The 20,159-nt window shown below is 35.9% G+C and overlaps 1 protein-coding gene across 1 annotated transcript; it reads left to right on the plus strand.

Annotated features, from left to right (window-relative positions):
• The first annotated feature begins 15,053 nt into the window (after positions 1–15,053).
• On the plus strand, positions 15,054–18,033 carry PPDPFL (pancreatic progenitor cell differentiation and proliferation factor like). The gene is made up of 4 exons (XM_032422011.1): positions 15,054–15,108; positions 16,661–16,732; positions 16,834–16,933; positions 18,015–18,033. Exons 1-4 carry the CDS (start codon positions 15,054–15,056, stop codon positions 18,031–18,033), a joined length of 246 nt encoding a protein of 81 aa, XP_032277902.1.
• Positions 18,034–20,159: the final 2,126 nt, after the last annotated feature.

Here is a 20,159-nt window from a genome sequence, read left to right on the forward strand (position 1 = left end):
ATAGAACATTCCAGGAGCTCAGTTCCCAGGAGCCAGCCAAAGGCCAGTCATAAAAATAGGTCTTTCAGGGGAATGTGCCTTCCCCACACAAACATCCTCAGCTTAAGATGCCATCCCTACACAAACATCCTCACACAAACATCCTCAGCTCAGTGGATCATAAAACTCAAAGATGAAGATTTGGGTCAGTCCTCCAGGTAGATCATCTGGACTAGCAGAGGTGCTAGCCAAGAATGAGAGAAACACAGGATGCACAGTAAATTATGGGAGCATAGTTATCTGATATGACATAAGTCCAGCCGCCCTGTCAGGAATTATACTTCATTCCACTCACCTTCCTTTTGTAGCTTTCCCAAGAAAAGAAGCCCCAAACAGGATGAACTTACTCCTGAAAGCACTTGATTCAAGCAATGTAAGCATGGTCTCTGGGGACCTGGCTGTGCTGCCCACATTCCATTTAGGACAAAGGTGCTTGTTCCCAACAATCATGACTTCTCACTTGCTGACAGGTTGCGGCTGTCCCCCAAGGATCTTTGTCAACTGAAAGCACTCACCATTCCACTGGCATGTGTCCCCCTGGGGCAGCCCACATTCAAAGACTCATTGATGTATAGGGGAAAAGGCCTGGTGCCTTGCCTCAGTTAGGAACATTATCATATTTTCTTCATGAAATCAGCTCATGCAAGGTCACAGGTCACCTCTTCTCACTGCTCCCCTTCCATTCTTTTGTGTTTTTGGGGGGTCGTGGGGAGAGAAGTATCTAGTAAAACTGTATGCAGATCTATCTGTTTTCCTGAAAATGGAGCCTAAGACACCTAGAGTCAGATCATCAGGTACTCCATGCATTCAGATTAGGATCTTTGTACATATCAAAATAAGTAGCCTCCTCATATTTAGATTTGGGATTTGTGGGAAATGGAAGCGATTAGATTAGGGCAAAAAAAATGATGTTTAGGAGTTGATCTGATATTTAAAAGGAATCTAAAATTAAAAAAAAAGAAAAGAATCCCATGAGTTTTTTTTTTGTTTTTTTTTTTTGGCTCTTACAGATGCTAGGGGAGACATAAAAGAGAAGGTATGTTCATGTCTCCAAACTCTTTCATAGGGCTCCTAGTTGTTGTTATACTGATCATTGCTGAGAGCAGGTACCAAACTCAGCAGGCATAGGTTTCACAAGCCGGAAATACTGACATAATAATTATGCATATTTATCTATGCCTCAAATCATAAAACCAAGAGAAAATTGAAATGAAATCCTTCTAGTGTATTTATTACTTTCAGTGTATTTGCTTAGCTAAATATCTCAGCATTTAGGAAGATAAAGGCATTTGATGAAGTAATTGTCATGAATTTCCTCACAAGCTCTCCAGAATCTGCCCTGCCAGGCCTGGAGAATGTAAGGTGCTGAGCCTTGGGGAGTTCTGCCAGCTATTATGCTCACTTAGATGAGCATAATAGCTTCTTACCACAAGAAGGAAAATGCTGACAGCAATTTGGAAACTGGCAACTAAGAGCACCCTGAAGAGATTGCCTACTGAGAAATGGTCTTTGCACCAAGAAAGGCAGCCATCTTCTTCTGTCTACGATTAGTGCTGAGGAAGGATCTGGTTGCTGCCCTCACAGATTTGGCTATCACAGATGATACTCACCTGCCCAGTGGTTTTGCAGACGGTGGGGCAGAACCTCAAGAATCAAGACCAGTGCTTATTAATTAGTCATAAATCAGTGTTTTTACACTGTGACTAATGTTTGGAGACTGATCAGGGAAAATGTGGGCCAAAGGTAAAAAAGGATAAAGACTGGGGCTGATTTTTTTTAATGTTTGACTATATGTATAACTGGCAACCGACTCATTATCCCACCCAGCAGTTACACAGACATGAAGTCATTGAACTTAATTCTCCTTTGCTTCAAGGGATCAGGGAAAATAGTGAAAAGAAAGACTTGTAGGTCAAGTAAACAGGGTAAATTAGAGCAGGTGGTGGGGGTGAGATTGCCCTAGTGGAAGAAAGTGCCTAAAACTGCTCAATAAAGCCAGTTGCATGTCAGGAATAGAGACAATGGAGCGTGCTGGTGACCTCAGCCTTTATACCTGTTAGTCCAGCATCTGAGGACCCATTCTATTTGGGGGATCCAGCACTCTGTACCACTCACTACAGAAGTCAGAGTGATTTTATTGGTTAAGGTGCAGTATAAGTTGAATAACAGTAACAAGATACAATGACTAAGAAGAGAATTTTATTTCATTCTAATGTAAGAACTGTTGTGCCACCCTATGAGTTGTGACCCTTACCCCTGCACAATAAGTCCAGTCACATTTTACTGGCTCACACCAATTCCTAGCTACAAGGGAGACTGAGAAATGTAGTCTCCAGTTAGGTAGACTATGCCCCATAAATATTAAAAAGAAAAGGAGAGAATAGATTCTGAAGTACAGTTAGCAATTTTTGCTACAAGGATACATTGTCTATATGCAGTGTGATCTGAGCACATGACCTAAACTTAGTCAATAAGGTCAGTTCCACTGGGTGCTTTGGATTGGAGGATTAGTCATAACTGAAAGAAGACCTCTTATCATATTCTGCCTGGGTGTGACTTGAGCGGGTGCTTCCCTGCTCAAGTGTATTTAGTTTCTGCTACATTCTAAGCCTGATTCCTTCTGGGTGGCTTCCCAGTAGTGCAATAGCTCTTAGGACAGTGTGAGCAATGTTGCATAGTATGAGTTGAGAAATAGGATTTGTTGGGAAAGTTTATAAGCAAAGGGTCAGCAAGAGAAGGTATTCCTAGCCCCAAACTCTCATTATCCCTGTAAGAAGTACTCAGGGTGAGGATTTCTGGTGAACATGCTGTAGTACTTCGTTCTAGCAGCTCTCTCTTCTTAGGGAGTAGGAACCACTTTCTCATGCACAACTAAACACTGCTTGTTAGCAGGCAGAATGGATTTGCGGTGTTCGCTTTTTAAGGACTTATTGGGCACTGGTCTTTGTCCAGAAAAGGCAGCAGCTGTTGGGATGTGCACCTGTGACAATTTTAGCCCCTTGAGCGACGGAATGAAGCTCAATGTGGTCACACCTCCTGCTGCACCCCCCACTCAGGTGTTTGATTGACCAAACTACTCCATGTCAGGTCCCAGGATCTCACTGGCTGGTCTTGTTTTACAGACCACACCTCTCTATGTTTCCTATTGATTTTACGAACTGACCACTATTCTCCCAATAAATCATTTCTCTGCTTCTAGAAGGAATTGGTTTCTGTTTTGTACAGCCATGATAACTGACTGATAGACCATATGTAATTCAGAGAAATATAAAATTTAAACAAACAATTGAATTATATATTTTAGGACTGGATTGGATTTAAAATAAGGTAAATTATTATTATTTCCATTTTATCTATCAGTTGTGGAGGCCAAGAGATATTCAGTGACTACTTATTGGTAATTTTTCCCTTAAAAAATATGAAATGAAACAGTATTTTAATGCAAACAGTCATGCCTTTTAAAACACCTGCTACACATATTTGTTTGTAGCATTGGTTATTAAGCATAGAGTTATTAAGCATAGAATAATCTATGCTTAATACAGCATGTTTATTGGTCTGGATATTACTACATATTTAAAATCCCTGACATGTTGTGTGCACACTCAGATATTGTATGACTGCAGATTGGAATTAGATATAGACAATTTAGGCCTTCCAGAATGGTCAGATATTGATCTCATACTACATACTTGGTAAATTGTCTGTGACAGCACAGAGTCATGATAAATTATCTATAAGCTTAACCATTTTTCTTGTCATAAACTTCCATGCTCTACAAAACAACAATCTATACCTATTTACTACTTCATTCAATGTCATTAAATTAGAAGGACTAATAGTTATCTTAAATCTGATAAATAGATTGCCTTTCACAAAGGTTGCAGTTGACTTTAATTAGTACTTACTTTTTTCTTAAATCTATTTTTCTCTCTCTTTTTTTGCCACTTCAGTAGTTTTATTTTTTTACTATGTTATGTTAATCACCATATATTACATCACTAGTTTTTGATGTAGTGTTCCATGATTCATTGATTGCGTATAACACCCAGTGCTCCATTCAATATGTGCCCTCTTTAATACCCATCACCAGGCTAACCCATCTCCCCACCCCCCTCCCCTCTAGAACCCTCAGTTTGTTTCTCAGAGTCCATAGTCTCTCATGATTCTTTTCCCCTTCCAATTTCCCTGCCTTCAATTTACCCTTCCTACTATATTCTTCTTTTTTTTTTAACATATAATGTATTATTTGTTTCAGAGGTACAGGTCTGTGATTCAACAGTCTTACAAAATTCACAGCACTCACCATACCACATACCCTCCCCAATGTCTATCACCCAGCCCCATGCCTCCCAACCCCCACCACTCTAGCAACCCTCAGTTTGTTTCCTGAGATTAAGAATTCCTCATATCAGTGAGATCATATGATACATGTCTTTCTCTGATTGACTTATCTTGCTCAGCATAATACCCTCCAGTTCCATTCATGTTGTTGCAAATTGCAAGATTTCATTCCATTTGATGGCTGCATAATATTTCATTGTATATATATACCACTTCTTTATCCATTCATCTGTCGATGGACATCTTGGGTCTTTCCATAGTTTGGCTATTGTGGACATCGCTGCTATAAACATCGGGTGCACGTACCCCTTCGGATCACGACATTTGTATCTTTGGGGTAAATACCCAGTAGTGCAATTGCTGGGTCATAGGGTAGCTCTATTTTCAACTTTTTGAGGAACCTCTATACTGTTTTCCAGAGTGGTTGCAACAGCTTGCATTCCCACCAACAGTGTAGGAGGGTTCCCCTTTCTCCGCATCCCCACCAACATCTGTCATTTCCTGACTTGTTAATTTTAGCCATTCTGACTGGTGTGAGGTGGTATCTCATTGAGGTTTTGATTTGGATTTCCCTGATGCCGAGTGATGTTGAGCACTTTTGCATGTGTCTGTTGGCCATTTGGATGTCTTCTTTGGAAAAATGTCTGTTCATGTCTTCTGCCCATTTCTTGATTGGATCATTTGTTCTTTGGGTGTTGAGTTTAAGTTCTTTACAGATTTTGGATACTAGCCCTTTATCTGATATGTCATTTGCAAATATCTTCTCCCATTCTGTCGGTTGTCTTTTGGTTTTCTTGACTGTTTCCTTTCCTGTGCAGAAGCTTTTTATCTTGATGAAGTCCCAAAAGTTCATTTTTGCCCTTACTTCCCTTGCTTTTGGCGATGCTTCTAGGAAGAAGTTGCTGTGGCTGAGGTTGAAGAGGTTACTGCCTGTGTTCTTCTTTAGGATTTTGATGGACTCCTGTCTCACATTTAGGTCTTTCAACCATTTTGAGTCTATTTTTGTGTGTGGTGTAAGGAAATGGTCTAGTTTCATTCTTCTGCATGTGGCTGTCCAATTTTCCCAACACCATTTGTTGAAGAGACTGTCTTTTTTCCACTGGACATTCTTTCCTGCTTTGTTGAAGATTAGTTGACCATAGAGTTGAGGGTCCATTTCTGGGCTCTCTATTCTGTTCCATTGATCTATGTGTCTGTTTTTGTGCCAGTACCATACTGTCTTGATGATTATAGCTTTGTACTAGAGCTTGAAGTCCGGAATTGTGATGCCACCAGCTTTGCTCTTCTTTTTCAACATTCCTCTGGCTACTCAGGGTCTTTTCTGGTTCCATCCAAATTTTAGGATTATTTGTTCCATTTCTTTGAAAAAAGTGGATGGTCTTTTGATAGGGATTGCATTAAATGTGTAGATGGCTCTAGGTAGCATTGACATCTTCACAATATTTGTTCTTCCAATCCATAAGCATAGAACGTTTTTCCATTTCTTTGTGTCTTCCTCAATTTCTTTCATGGGTATTTTATACTTTTCTGAGTACAGATTCTTTGCCTCTTTGGTTAGATTTATTCCTAGGTATCTTACGGTTTTGGGTGCAATTGTAAATGGGATTGACTCTTTAATTTCTCTTTCTTTTGTCTTGTTGTTGGTGTATAAGAATGCCACTGATCTGTGCATTGATTTTATATCCTGCCACTTTACTGAATTCCTGTATGAGTTCTAGCAGTTTTGGGGTGAAGTCCTTTGGGTTTTCCACATAAAGTATCATATCATCTGCAAAGAGTGAGAGTTTGACTTCTTCTTTGCTGATTCGGATATCTTTTATTTCTTTTTGTTGTCTGATTGCTGTGACTAGGACTTCTAATACTATGTTGAAGAGCAGTGGTGATAGTAGAAATCCCTGCCATGTTCCTGACCTTAGGGGAAAGCTCTCAGTTTTTGCACATTGAGAATCATATTCGCTGTGGGTTTTTCAGAGATGGCTTTTATGATATTGAGGTATGTACCCTCTATCCCTATACTCTGAAGAGTTTTGATCAAGAAAGAATGCTGTACTTTGTCAAATGCCTTTTCTGCATCTATTGAGAGGATCATATGGTTCTTGTTCTTTCTTTTATTAATGTATTGTATCATATTGGTTGATTTGCAGATGTTGAACCAACCTTGCAGCCCAGGAATAAATCCTACTTGGTCATGGTGAATAATCCTTTTAACAATAATAGGATTTACTGTACTGTTGGATCCTATTGGCTAGTATTTTAGTGAGAATTTTTGCATCCGTGTTCATCAGGGATATTGGTCTGTAATTCTCCTTTTTGATGGGGTCTTGTCTGGTGTTGGGATCAAGGTAATGGTGGCCTCATAAAATGAGTTTGGAAGTTTTCCTTCCATTTCTATTTTCTGGAAGAGTTTCATAAGAATAGGTATTAATTCTTCTTTAAATATTTGGTAGAATTCCCCTGGGAAGCCATCTGGCCCTGGGCTCTTGTTTGTTGGGAGATTTTTGATGACTGCTTCAATTTCCTTAGTGGTTATAGGTCTGTTCAGGTTTTCTATTTCTTCCTGGTTCAGTTTTGGTAGTTGATACATCTCTAGGAATGCATCTATTTCTTCCAGATTACCTAATTTGCTGGCATATAGTTGCTCATAATATGTTCTTATAATTTTTGTATTTCTTTGGTGTTGGTTGTGATCTCTTCTCTTTCATTCATGATTTTATTTATTTGGGTCATTTCTCTTTTCTTTTGGATAAGTCTGGCCAGGGGTTTATCAATCTTGTTAATTCTTTCAAAGAACCAGCTCCTAGTTTCGTTGATCTGTTCTACTGCTCTTTTAGTTTCTATTTCATTGATTTCTGCTCCGATCTTTATTATTTCTCTTCTCCTGCTGGGTTTAGGCTTTATTTGCTGTTCTTTCTCCAGCTCCTTTAGGTGTAGGGTTAGGTTGTGTATTTGAGACCTTCTTGTTTCTTGAGAAAGGCTTGTATTGCTATATACTTTCCTCTTAGGACTGCCTTTACTGCATCCCAAAGATTTTGAACAGTTGTGTTTTCATTTTCATTTGTTTCTATGATTTTTTTTTAATTGTTCTTTAATTTCCTGGTTGACTTATTCATTCTTTAGTGGGATGCTCTTTAGCTTCCATTTATTTGAGTTCTTTCCTACTTTCCCCTTGTGATTGAGTTCTAGTTTCAAAGCATTATCTGAAATATGTCTGAAAATGTGCAGGAACTGATCCCAACTTTTGGTACTGGTTGAGACCTGATTTGTGGCCTAGGATGTGATCTATTCTGGAGAATGTTCCATGGGCACTAGAGAAGAATGTGTATTCTGTTGCTTTGGGATGAAATGTTCTGAATATGTCTGTGAAGTCCATTTGGTCCAGTGTGTCATTTAAAGTCTTTATTTCCTTGTTGATCTTTTGCTTAGATGATCTATCCTTTTCAGTGAGGGGGGTGTTGAAGTACCCTACTATTATTGTATTGTTTTCCATGTGTTTCTTTGCTTTTTTTATTAATTGGCTTATATAATTGGCTGCTCCCATGTTAGGGACATAGAGATTTACAATTGTTAGATCTTCTTGTTAGATAGACCCTTTATGTAGGATATAGTGTCCTTCCTCACCTCTTATTATAGTCTTTGGTTTAAAATCTAATTTATCTGATATAAGGATTGTCACCCCAGCTTTCTTTTGGCGTCCATTAGCATGGTAAATTGTTTTCCACCACCTCACTTTTAATCTGGAAGTGTCTTTCGGTCCGAAATGAGTCTCTTGCAGACAGCATATCAATGGGTCTTTTTTTTTTTTATCCAATCTGATAGCCTGTGTCTTTTGATTGGGGCATTTAGCCCATTTACATTCAGGGTAACTATTGAAAGATAGGAATTTAGTGCCATTGTATTGCCTGTAAGGTGACTGTTACTTTATATTGTCTGTGTTACTTTCTGGTCTATGTTGCTTTTAGGCTCTCTCTTTGCTTAGAGGTTTCAAGATTTCTTGTAAGGTTGGTTTCGTGTTTGCAAATTCCTTTAATTTTTGTTTGTCCTTGAAGCTTTTTATTCCTCCTTCTATTTTCAATGACAGCTTAGCTGGATATATTATTCTTGGCTGCATATTTTTAGTGCTCTGAATATATCATGGCAGTCCTTTCTGGCATGCTAGGTCTCTGTGGATAGATCTGTTGCCAATCCAATATTTCTACCATTGTAGGTTACAGATCTCTCCTCCCAAGCTGCTTTCAAGATTTTCTCTTTGTCTCTGAGACTCGTAAGTTTTAGTATTAGATGTCAGGGCGTTGACCTATTTTTATTGATTTTGAGGGGGGTTCTCTGTGCCTCTTGGATTTTGATGCCTGTTTCCTTCCCCAAATTAGGGAAGTTCTCTGCTATAATTTGCTCCAATATACCTTCTGCCCCCTCTCTCTTTCCTTTTTTTCTGGGATCCCAATTATTCTAATATTGTTTCATCTTCTGGTATCATTTATCCCTGAATTCTGCCCTTGTGATCCAGTAGTTGTTTATCTCTCTTTTACTCAGCTTCTTTATTTTCCATCAGTGGTCTTCTATATCCCTAATTCTCTCTTCTGCCTCATTTATCCTAGCAGTTAGGGCCTCCATTTTTGATTTGACCTCATTAGTATCCTTTTTGAATTCGACTTGGTTAGATTTTAGTTCTTTTTTTTCTCCAGAAATGGTGTCTCTAATACCGTCCATGCATTTTTCAAGCCCAGCTAGTATTTTTATAATCGTCATTCTGAACTCTAGTTCTGACATCTTACTAATGTCCATATTGATTATGTCCCTGGCTGTCGCTACTGCCTCTTGTTCTTTTTTTTGAGGTGATTTTTTCTGTCTTGTCATTTTGTCCAGAGGACAATAGATGAATGAGAGAACAAAATGCTAACAGTGTAACAATGACCCCAGAAAATATATACTGAACAAATCACAAGAGACCTGAAACTGGGGGAAAAGAAAGAGAAAGAAAGAAAAAAGAAAAAGGTAAAAAAAAAAATATAATCAAATATGATCAGGCTGGTGAATAGATCAATGCCACACACTAGATTTTGGGCATATTTTGGTCTGTTAGAAGAAACTGCCTCCCAAAATTTTAAAGAAAGAAAAGCTTATATATGTACAAAAATAAGGGTAAATATGATGATGGGATGGAATATGACTGTAAAGATTTAATAAAATTAAATTTTATTATAAAAGATTTTATAAAAGGAATTGATAAGATAAGAAATTGGTTGAGGGCGCCTGGGTGGCTCAGTTGGTTGAGCGACTGCCTTCGGCTCAGGTCATGGTCCTGGAGTCCTGGGATCGAGTCCCACATCAGGCTCCCTGCTCGGCGGGGAGTCTGCTTCTCCCTCTGACCCTCCTCCCTCTCATGCTCTCTGTCTCTCGTTCTCTCTCTCTAAAATAAATAAATAAAATCTTTAAAAAAAAAAAAAAGAAATTGGTTGAAAAAAGAAAGAAGAGAAATTAAAAATAAAAGAAAAGGAGAGAATGTGATAAGGCAGGAGACTAGAACAAAGCCATACACTAGAGATTTAAGGTATATTTTGGTCTGTTAGAAGAAACTGTATCTCAAAGTTTTAATGAGAGAACAACTTATATATATACCAAAAATAAGGTTAACTACTATGAAGGGATAGAATATGACTTTTCCAGAAAGTGGTCGCTTTTCTATTCAGAAAGTTGCTGCTATTCTTTTCTTCGATCTCCTGTTGAGTTCGTAGGTGTTCAGAATGGTTTGATCCCTATCTAGCTGAATTCTATCTTCCTTTTTTGAGGCATCAATTAGCAGCATCTTTCAAGTTTCTGAACAGAAATTTGTGAATGACAACTCCATCTTCCACGCTGGTTTGTAGTGGGTCCTCAGAGTTGGGCAGGCACCCTCTTATTATAATCAAAGAGAAATGTTAGCATAACTTAAATCTAGGACAAATAGCTCAATGAAAATATGGTTATAACCAATTTTAATACTTAGATATTGAAAAAAACATGAGTCAGAAAATAATTGGGTAAAAATTAGTCTCATTATGTCACAGTTATAGCATGGAAATCTGAGCCCTGTTATGATATTTAAATTAGTAGCCAAGGATGTAATCCTTATTACCATGCACAGGAAGAATATGTTGGTTTTGTCAGATATTTAGAACAAGGACTTCTATATGTATCAGGTTTTGTGCTGGGTATTGCTATAGCAAAAATGAATAGAGTATTTTCTGCCTTTGGGGAACTCACATACTAATGTGTGACAGAAACAATACCTTTATAAAATGTGAGTAGTGTTATAATAGAAAAATATAAAAACTAGAGTCAGGTAGGTAAAACCTTGATACCACTAACCTGGAGAGGGAGGAGTGGTGTAGTGAATGGATGTGTTACAGAGGGGGAGAAAACAATGCAAGTTATCTCCCACTCAAAATGAACCTGAAAACACACATTCCAAAACTTATAAAGAAATCTAATGGTAAGAAAGGCAACCAATAGATCAATAATTGTGGCAGAAAGCATATATGTAAAATTAGGAAAAAATAAAACAGCTAAAGGGTGCTTATAAGATGAAGCAGAACAGCAAGTTGAAAATAAAGGAAACCAAAAAGATACACCTTTCTATTACTTACTTTCTATTACTTGCTGCAATCTTAATATTAGACCAGCTGGAACCTGGAGAAAAAGAAAAAAATCTAGGGAAAATTAAATTACCAAGTTGTCTAAAACATCAGTGCTGATAAAGAAAGATGAAAACAAAGATCTACCAAGAAAATACTACAATCATGACTTTGTGTGCACCTATTCACATAGCTTCAAAACATAAGAAACTAAAAACGATAGTATTCAATGATGTAATCATACTAGAAACTGGTACATCACGCAGTAACACATTAGTAAGTATGAAATTTAACAAAGTTAAGTAACAATCTAAAGGACATATATAAAATAATGACTATATACTCTATTTTCAACTTTTTGAGGAACCTCCACACTGTTTTCCATAGTGGCTGTACCAGCTTGCATTCCCACCAACAGTGTAAAAGGGTTCCCCTTTCTCAGCATCCTTGACAACATTTGTCCTTTCCTGAGTGGTTAATTTTAGCCATTCTGACTGGTATGAGGTGGTATCTCATTGTGGCTTTCATTTGGATTACCCTGATGCTGAGTGATGTTGATCATTTTTTCATGTGTCTGTCGGCTATTTGGTTGTCTTCTTTGCAGAAATGTCTGTTGATGTCTTCTGTCCATTTATTGACTGGATTATTTGTTCTTTGGGGGTTGAGTTTCATAAATTCTTTACAGATTTTGGATACTAGACCCTTATCTGATAAGACATTTGCAAATATCTTCTCCCATTCTGTTGGTAGTCTTTTGGTTTTGTCGACTGTTTTCTTTGCTGTACAAAAGCTTTTTATCTTGATGAAGTCTCAATATTCATTTTTAATTTTGTTTCCCTTGCCTTTGAAGATGTGTCTAGCAAGAACTTGCTGCAGCTGAGGTTGAAGAGGTTACTGCCTGTGTTCTCTAGGATTTTGATGGATTCCTATTTCACATTTAGGTCTTTCAACCATTTTGAGTCTATTTGTGTTTATGATGTAAGGAAATGGTCCAGTTTCATTCTTCTGCATGTGGCTGTCCAATTTTCCCAACACCATTTGTTGAAGAGACTGTCCTTTTTCCATTGGATATTCATTCCTGCTTTGTTGAAGATGAGTTGACCATAGAGTTGAGGGTCCATTTCTGGGTTCTGTATTCTGTTCCACTGGTCTGTTTTTGTGCCAGTACCATACTGTCTTGATGATTACAGCTTTGAATAGAGCTTGAAGTCTGGGATTGTGATGCCACCAGTTTTGCTTTTTTTGTCAACATTCCTTTGGCTATTCAGGGTCTTTTCTGGTTCCATACAAATTTTAGGATTATTTGTTCCAGCTCTGTGAAAAAAAGTTGATGGTATTTTTATAGGGATTGCATTGAATGTATAGATCACTCTAGGTAGCATAGACATTTTAACAATATTTGTTCTTCCAATCCATGAGCATGGAACATTTTTCCATTTCTTTGTGTCTTCCTCAGTTTCTTTCATGAGTGTTCTATCGTTTTCTGAGTACAGATCCTTTGCCTCTTTGGTTAGGTTTATTCCTAGGTATCTTATGGTTTTTGGTGCTACCCTACCACCCAGCAATTGTACTACTAGGGATTTACCCCAAGGGTACAAATGTAGTGATCCAAAAGGGCACCTGCACCCCAATGTTTATGACAGCAGTGTCCAAAATAGCCAAAATAGCCAAAATATGGAAAGAGCCCAGATGTCCATTGACAGATGAATGGATAAAGAAAATGTGGTGTATATATATACACACACACACACATACACACGGTGGAATACTACTCAGCCATCAAAAAAGTGAAATCTTGCCATTTGCAATGACATGGATGGAACTAGAGGATATTATGCTAAGCAAAATAAGTCAATCAGAGAAAGACAATCATCATATGATATCACTCATATGTGGAATTTAAAAAAACAAAACAGAGGATCATAGGGGAAGAGAGGAAAAATAAACAAGACAAAACCAGAAAGGTAGAGAAATCATAAGAGACTCTTAATCATAGGAAACAAACTGAGGGTTACTGGAGGGGAGGAGGAGGGGGGATAGGGTAACTAGGTGATGGATATTAAGGAGAGCATGGATGTAATGAGCACTGGGTACTATATAAGACTGATGAATCACTGACCTCTACCTCTGAAACTAATAATACATTATATGTTAATTAATTGAATTTAAATTAAAAATAATATAAATGCAATTTAAATGTTTTCCTAAAAATGTAAATTAAAAAATGCAAAAATAAAAATTATTTTAAATGTAAAAAAATAAAATAAAATGACTATATGCAGTAAATGGAGAATATTTACTACTCTCAAATACACAGAAAGCTATTTCCAAAAACACTCTTAATGAATGAATAAAAATGAAACATTTTCTCTTGACAATACAGTGGGTTTAGAAATAAACTAAAAGATATTTTTAAACATTTATATATTTGGAAAAGGAAAAGCATCTTTAATTCAAATATTCAAGAAATGTCATAATGGCAGTTAACAAAATACTTTGAAATAAATGACAATAAGAATAATCCTAAAGTAAGTAAAAGGAAAAACAATAAAACAATACAGAAAATAAGGAAATATAAAATCAAGAAACAAAGAGAAGAACAAATAGTTCTTTGACAGATCTAATATAATAGGGAAACCCCTAACAAAACTAATCAAGACAAGAGAAAAGCGTAAGTAAATAACACTTGCAACGTAAAGGAGCCATAACCAGGTGCACTAAGTAGTTAGAAAGAACCACGATGGCATACTAAAATCAATGTTTTGAATATATTTGAAACTAGCTGACATAAGTAATTTTGTGTGGTTTAAGCTGGTAAAACCAATAGCTACTAAATAAATTGAAACGGGGTGGAACCATGATTTGATTCATGACAAACTGAGTCTATAAAATGGCAAAACAGTTCACATTAAGAGATGTTACAAAAATAGAATTTAAATATAGCTTTTGAATCAATAAATAATATCGATACAATATCACGAAGTCACTAATTTCCCCTCATTGCCCATGATTGCCCCATCTGTCTTTTATCATTCTCACTGGAATTTCTAACTCGCCGTCCACAAATTTCTGTAGTGTATGTCCTTTCCCATAGGGCTTCAGTAATTCACAGAGCTCTTCCTCTTGAGCTCTTCCTGTGGCTCTGCTTTGTATCATTGTGTCTGTGGTTATGACCAGTTCCCTCAGCTGGCTTGCAGCCTGGCTGCAGTGACCCCCCCCCGCCCCCGCAACCCCCACGGAACCTAGCGCGGTGCTTTCCCCAGTGTGAGATCATAGGGAAGGCTGAGGGGATGCGTGGTCATCACCTTCCACCCTGCAGAAACCAGCAGTCATAAGACATGACCTTACAGAGTCCGTCCCTGCTGCCTGTAGCCCTGGTTGGCACTCTGACATGCTGAAGGGCAGACAGGCAAAGAGCTTCACCTCCCTCTGTTGTGCCCACAGCTCAGGTTTCAGCCTTCTAAATATAAGGTGTGCTCAGGAGTCCCAGAGCACAACCGCATTCACTGCAGAGTGCTCCTGGCCTGCAGAACTCGGTCCCTCCTGGATCACGTCCACACTTTGAGTGTGTGTTTTCTGAGGAAAGCTTAGAACACGTTTGTTTAAAAGAACAAATTGGAGAAAACAAATAGGTGAGAAACTATATCATGGCTGTGTTAACACTTTTTCTCCGACTGACCTTTAGGTTTACTTCAGCTGGAACAAGTTGTGGGCATTGTTTGTAGTTGGATAGTTGGATATATTTTTTTCTTGCTTTTCCAAATAAATATACACATTGATTGCATTTTTTGGTTTATTGTAGTATATTTGATTACAATTTTGTGTAAGCTTTTCAATTCTTTCTATTGTATATTTATTACATGGTAAATTATGCTGCTTTGCAAAAAATATATGTGTATATATATTTTTTCCATATATGTGTGTATATATATATATATATATATATATATATATGGAAAAAGAAAAGGAAACTCCATGCAATTAACAACCTCTCTTTCGTTGTCACTGTTCCCAGATTGCTGTTCGCAGTCTCTCTGGCTCTTGTTCACAGGGAAAACAATGGCATCAGTGCCTTCCATTGGTTGCCTGCTGGCCAAAAATCAGTACTATCGAAGTAAGTTGTTATCATCACTAGAGTACTATATTCCTAGAGAATGTGATTTGAGGTGATGTTTGGGAGATATTATTAACCTACATATCGTGTCCTGGTCAGAACTTAAGGGACAAGACTTGAAATTGTCTGTGACAGTGAAGAAAATAGGAATAGAACTCATTCAGACCTCTTTTAATCAATATAGTTAAGGCTTATCTCTTTGTTTTAACTCTGTTATATCATATTGATGAAACCATTAACACTTATAAATAAGTGAAAATAAGCTTACATTTCATAATTATGTTTTAATTTCATGTATCTTGCATTTAATGAGATACTATTAAAAGCTGATAATTTTACATAAAGAAAATGCTATTTATTTCTTACGAAAGAAGGGATAACATGACCATTTCAAGGATTCTTTAATTTCCATTTTTTCTTGGATAATAGGTCAGCTTCTATTTGCCAGTTTTATTTTTATTTATCTATCCACCTGTGAATATTCATAGCTGAATAAAAAGTTGTAGCTTCTTAAAGAAAATTTGGAAATTTCATAGAATGAAACAATCATTCAGAAACAAATTATCATCTATTGAAAATACGCCCACATGTCGAAAATTCTAATTTCAAGTTTTCTTTGTAGATAAAAGTTGGAAATGTCTATTGATTTATTCTTTTTATAAAATTGTTAAACTATTTTCATTTACTTAGTGTTATTATATCCATAGAAGTTATTTTTATATTCTGATAATTTAAAAGACTTATAGGTTTAAAATACAAGTATGATAAAACAAAATAAAATGTTTATTCTTTAAAAATAATTCCTTTATTTCTAAATTTGTAACTTTTGTAGAATATTTAAATATATGCACATGTAATATTTCTAATGTAATACAATACTATTCATTCTTGGTTTTGTACTAAGATTTTGAATTTGGTGATATTTATGTTTTAAATTCTACATCTATATCTATGGAGAGAGACAGAGTTGTCCACCATGGAAAGAAATATATCTTATTAATAGAAAATGTAAGAGTGTGCTAGGAGACCATTGCTCTTCCAAGTAGCTCTCTTCCAGTCTTGGTCCGGTGGTTGGCATAGCCCACAGAAATCAGCAAGAACTTGCCCACCAGAAAAACATGAAGAAATCCCATGAAATTAGGAAGGGAAAAAGAAAGGAGGGTAGCTTGACTACCTCTCAGAGAAAGCAGAGGGACTCCGAAATAATGCAGCAAAAACAGAAGACAGTTAACGAGAAGATTTGGAAACCTGGGTGCTATTTGCCAACTAGGTGTATCATAAGCTCTATGATCAAAATTTTGTGGAGCGAACAGTCATATATTATGACATATCTTTTAAAAATTATCTTAAACTTAAAAAAAGAACATGTAATATGCGTTTTTCCAAAAGACTTTTTAATTGACAATTTAATCCATTCTTCAATTCATGAAGTCATGATCTAGGAGTTTCAAACCATGCTACTTTGCTAGTTGGGAGTTTATGCATAAACAATATGTCTGTGTTTGTTTGCCCATTATTTATTTGTTTATTGATTCTCATTTGTTTCCTACAGAGGCCAGTATTTCTTCAGTTAGCTCTTTAACTGATTCTGTTAACATCATACCTGATGACAAATCCCAACAAGGTATTTGGTTTATTTCTTATCAGCATCACCCTCATTATTTTCTTTGTTTCTAATCTTCCAAATGTGTTTGAGAAGGGGGTAATATGACTTTTATTTGATAGGGTTACCGAAAGTGGAAGAATCCAGCTGGTGGTTTAAATCCTTTTTCCATTCTGAACCTGTGCTTTCAGTTGTAAGAGGAAAAGATCTGTCTGCTAGTGGGTATGTTTTAGTTTTTCTCTCATAAAGATATTTCCTTATCAGAATGAAACAATATAGGTAGTAATTACTATGTTAACCATAAGGGATAAAACACAGTTGTTTCTTGAGGGTGGTGAAGGCTTTAATATAAAGCATACTTGAGGGATTGAGATGGAGAAGACATTTGCTCCCCCATTTTGTTAACCATCAGTCAAATCATGAGCACTCTTTCTAATTCTGTCACTAAAGAGAAATTGAAAGTCACGTGCCAATATTTATCATTGTTTAGGGGAAATGGATTGGGAATCAGAGGCAAAGTTCTAAATTTGTTTTTCCAGTACTTTCAGGAAACAAATAACAATTATCTACTCTAATAAAAGGAAACATGGCTCCTTGGAGAAATAGCCAGCTCCAGGACAGGGAAGGACAAGAAAAAAAAAAAAAAAAGCCTGGACCATCTTATGGTGTGAAAGAGAAAAAAGCTCAAAAAGTGATGGAGATATGTCAAAATGACATAGGACCCAAATGGCCAAATCTGGGACAATTTCAGCAACAAAATGACAGTAACAGATAATTGCCCATTGAATAAAATAAAACCTGTTAATTATTATTGATATAAATAAATGAATAAACAAATGAGAGAGAAGGGAAAGCTCTTTATTGCAGTATTCTAATAAATGTAGAAGGAATGATGGAAATAGAGAATTACCACTTCACATATATTACAGTAATAATTGTTCCAGGCAAGGATTATCAATGGGTGCTAAAATAAATGGGGACAAGTATGAGAAATGAGTTCTTCTCAGAGTATCTCCCCATAAATATTTATTAATTAAACGGGGAAAATAGTAATTTTCCAATGAAGAAAACTATCAGATACCACCCTAACAAAAACAAACAGAAAACAATTATTTAGGCCCTAGACAACCTACTTTAGTCCCACTGCTGGCTTTGATTGGCCTCTGTATGGTGCCAATTACTACATAGAAGACTGTATTGGTGGGTTTGCATACAAGTGTTTCTACATATTTTGAACCCTAACACACTGAATAGCACAGTTGTTATTCTAATGGTTTCTAAAATACTTATTTTGTTTTTTTAGACACTTAACTGATGACTAGTTACTAAGTAGAATAAAAAGAATAAATAATCATGGATTGTATAGATCCTAATGTTAAAACATAACATAAAACAATGTTTTTTTTTAATTTTATTATGTTATGTTAATCACCATACATTACGTCATTAGTTTTTGATGTAGTGATCCATGAGCACTGGGTGTTATATGAAAACATAAGGGCTTTAATGAATTTTTTACATATATAAATTTGAAATAGAATCAATTAAATATGGATACTTTTAAAAATCAAAGAGAAAAAAATCAGTGAGGTTAATTGTTGAAAACATGTATTCTTTATCAAGTATATTAATTTGAGTTATCTAGGTAACTTTCACTTATTTTTCACTTTACTTTGACTATAAAGACAACTTACAGCTAAGCGTTTCTCAGCTAACTATTTGTGTATGACGGTTCAATGAACATTGTTGTAATAGCTAATTATTTTATACAGCACTAATAGTTGACAATCAAGAAGATTCTACCTGCCGAGGTGCTATGTTTGTGAACCACATTTTTTAGTACTAAGCTATTCCAGATGACCTTTCTTCATTATAAGAAGACAGAAACCTGCTGGGGAACCCATTTATGAGATAGGATCTCTGCAGCCACCCATCCAGCAGAAGATTAGGCATTTCCCTCATTACACAGACTGTTGCTGCAAGTGGCATCAGCAGCATGGAGAATATTGGAAAAGTATGCCTTTGAAAACATGTGCCTTTTTAAAATAATAAGAGTCTTCAAATGTAGTGATTTGTATGAAGTAGCTTTTTTTATACACATTATTTTTCAAAAAGTTTTCAAAAGTTTCTAATTGATATTTTCAGAAAATTGTCAGGCTCTCTATATGCCTGTTGAATGATTTATTATAACTTAAAAGTGAAACATTGTTACCTAAGAATGGTTTAAAGGTCATCGATTTCAGAAATGTAGAGAGCAGTTGCAAAATTGTATTTTTAATCATGAGCATTGGAAATAAAATACATCCCCATAAATATATTACCTGTTAAAATATATTCCTGTATAATGTACAGGAATACATTATGCATTATATTATATTCCTATATAGTTAATTTGTTATTTGTAGACTTTAAAATTCATGATTTTAAAAAACATTTAACAATATAAAATAATCTATATATAGTGTGATTTTAGTTGTGCTAGATATGTATGTATTCATAATAATAGACTGAGAAGAAATACACCAAAATGGTAATAGTGACTATTTCTGGAGAAAGAATTATGGATGATTTTCATTTTCTTCTTTATCTTTTTTCTGTATCTTTTCAAATTTTCTAATATGATGTTTTTGTGTATAATTAGAAAATAATAGATGTTATAATAAAAAGAAGCACTGGACACATTCCGTGAGCCAAACTACATTGGCTAGAATATTCCCTTCTTTCCTCAATATGGGGTAGATAGTACTAAATGAGTTTCAGTTGAAAAGTTTCTGCATACTGCTTGCAAATATTTTTCAATGATGTAAGGCTTTCGAAATTAGGGATGGTGAATTCACTCAGGTTGATGTCACTAGTCTTATGTGACTGTTGTTGCATTAAACATCCAGGAGAACACACATGGTTGTTAGTAAGGCTGTCTTCTTACCCAGCTGTATCAGGACTGACCATTTACAGTGATGGACACAACTGACCAATTATTTACTACTCTTTCCAAATGGGACATACGTTCCTTCAATTTTGTGTTTTTCTATCACTTTGCTGTCAATGAAGACACTCATAGATCATGTTGGCCCAATAGTACATCATTATTTACATGCTGCTGCTCTTCTGGTGGTTGTTTGCATTTATACTTTTAATAAAGTAGAGGCCGATTAAATTTTTGGACTATATATCTCATTTGGCTTTAACATAAAATTAAATTACAGTGATGGAAGACTATTTTTTTTTTCTAAAGTGAGAGAAAAATATGATGAAACAAATATGGTAAATTATGGGAGGTTTTGTTTTTCTCTTTAAGATTATCAACAAATTCCTTTTTCTTAGCCACTTGGTATATGTGTGAACAGATTGCTTGTTTAGGTTATTTGATGTGTTTCCCCAAATAGGTTATCAAGTTGATATTTACTTTGTTTACTCAGAAAGATAGCATTTATTAAATTATACCTTT

The sequence above is a fragment of the Phoca vitulina genome, unplaced genomic scaffold (assembly GCF_004348235.1).
Source record: "Phoca vitulina isolate PV1807 unplaced genomic scaffold, GSC_HSeal_1.0 scaffold25, whole genome shotgun sequence".
Taxonomy (NCBI): Eukaryota; Metazoa; Chordata; class Mammalia; order Carnivora; family Phocidae; genus Phoca; species Phoca vitulina.

What these genes read in the sequence shown, in the direction of transcription:
- PPDPFL (XM_032422011.1), top strand. Translation starts at nt 15,054, where the DNA reads ATGGCATCAGTGCCTTCCATTGGTTGCCTGCTGGCCAAAAATCAGTAC. An exon ending in CAAAAATCAGTACTATCGAA is followed by an intron (nt 15,109 to 16,660) that starts GTAAGTTGTTAT and finishes TGTTTCCTACAG; the next exon opens with AGGCCAGTATTTCTTCAGTT. An exon ending in TGATGACAAATCCCAACAAG is followed by an intron (nt 16,733 to 16,833) that starts GTATTTGGTTTA and finishes TTTATTTGATAG; the next exon opens with GGTTACCGAAAGTGGAAGAA.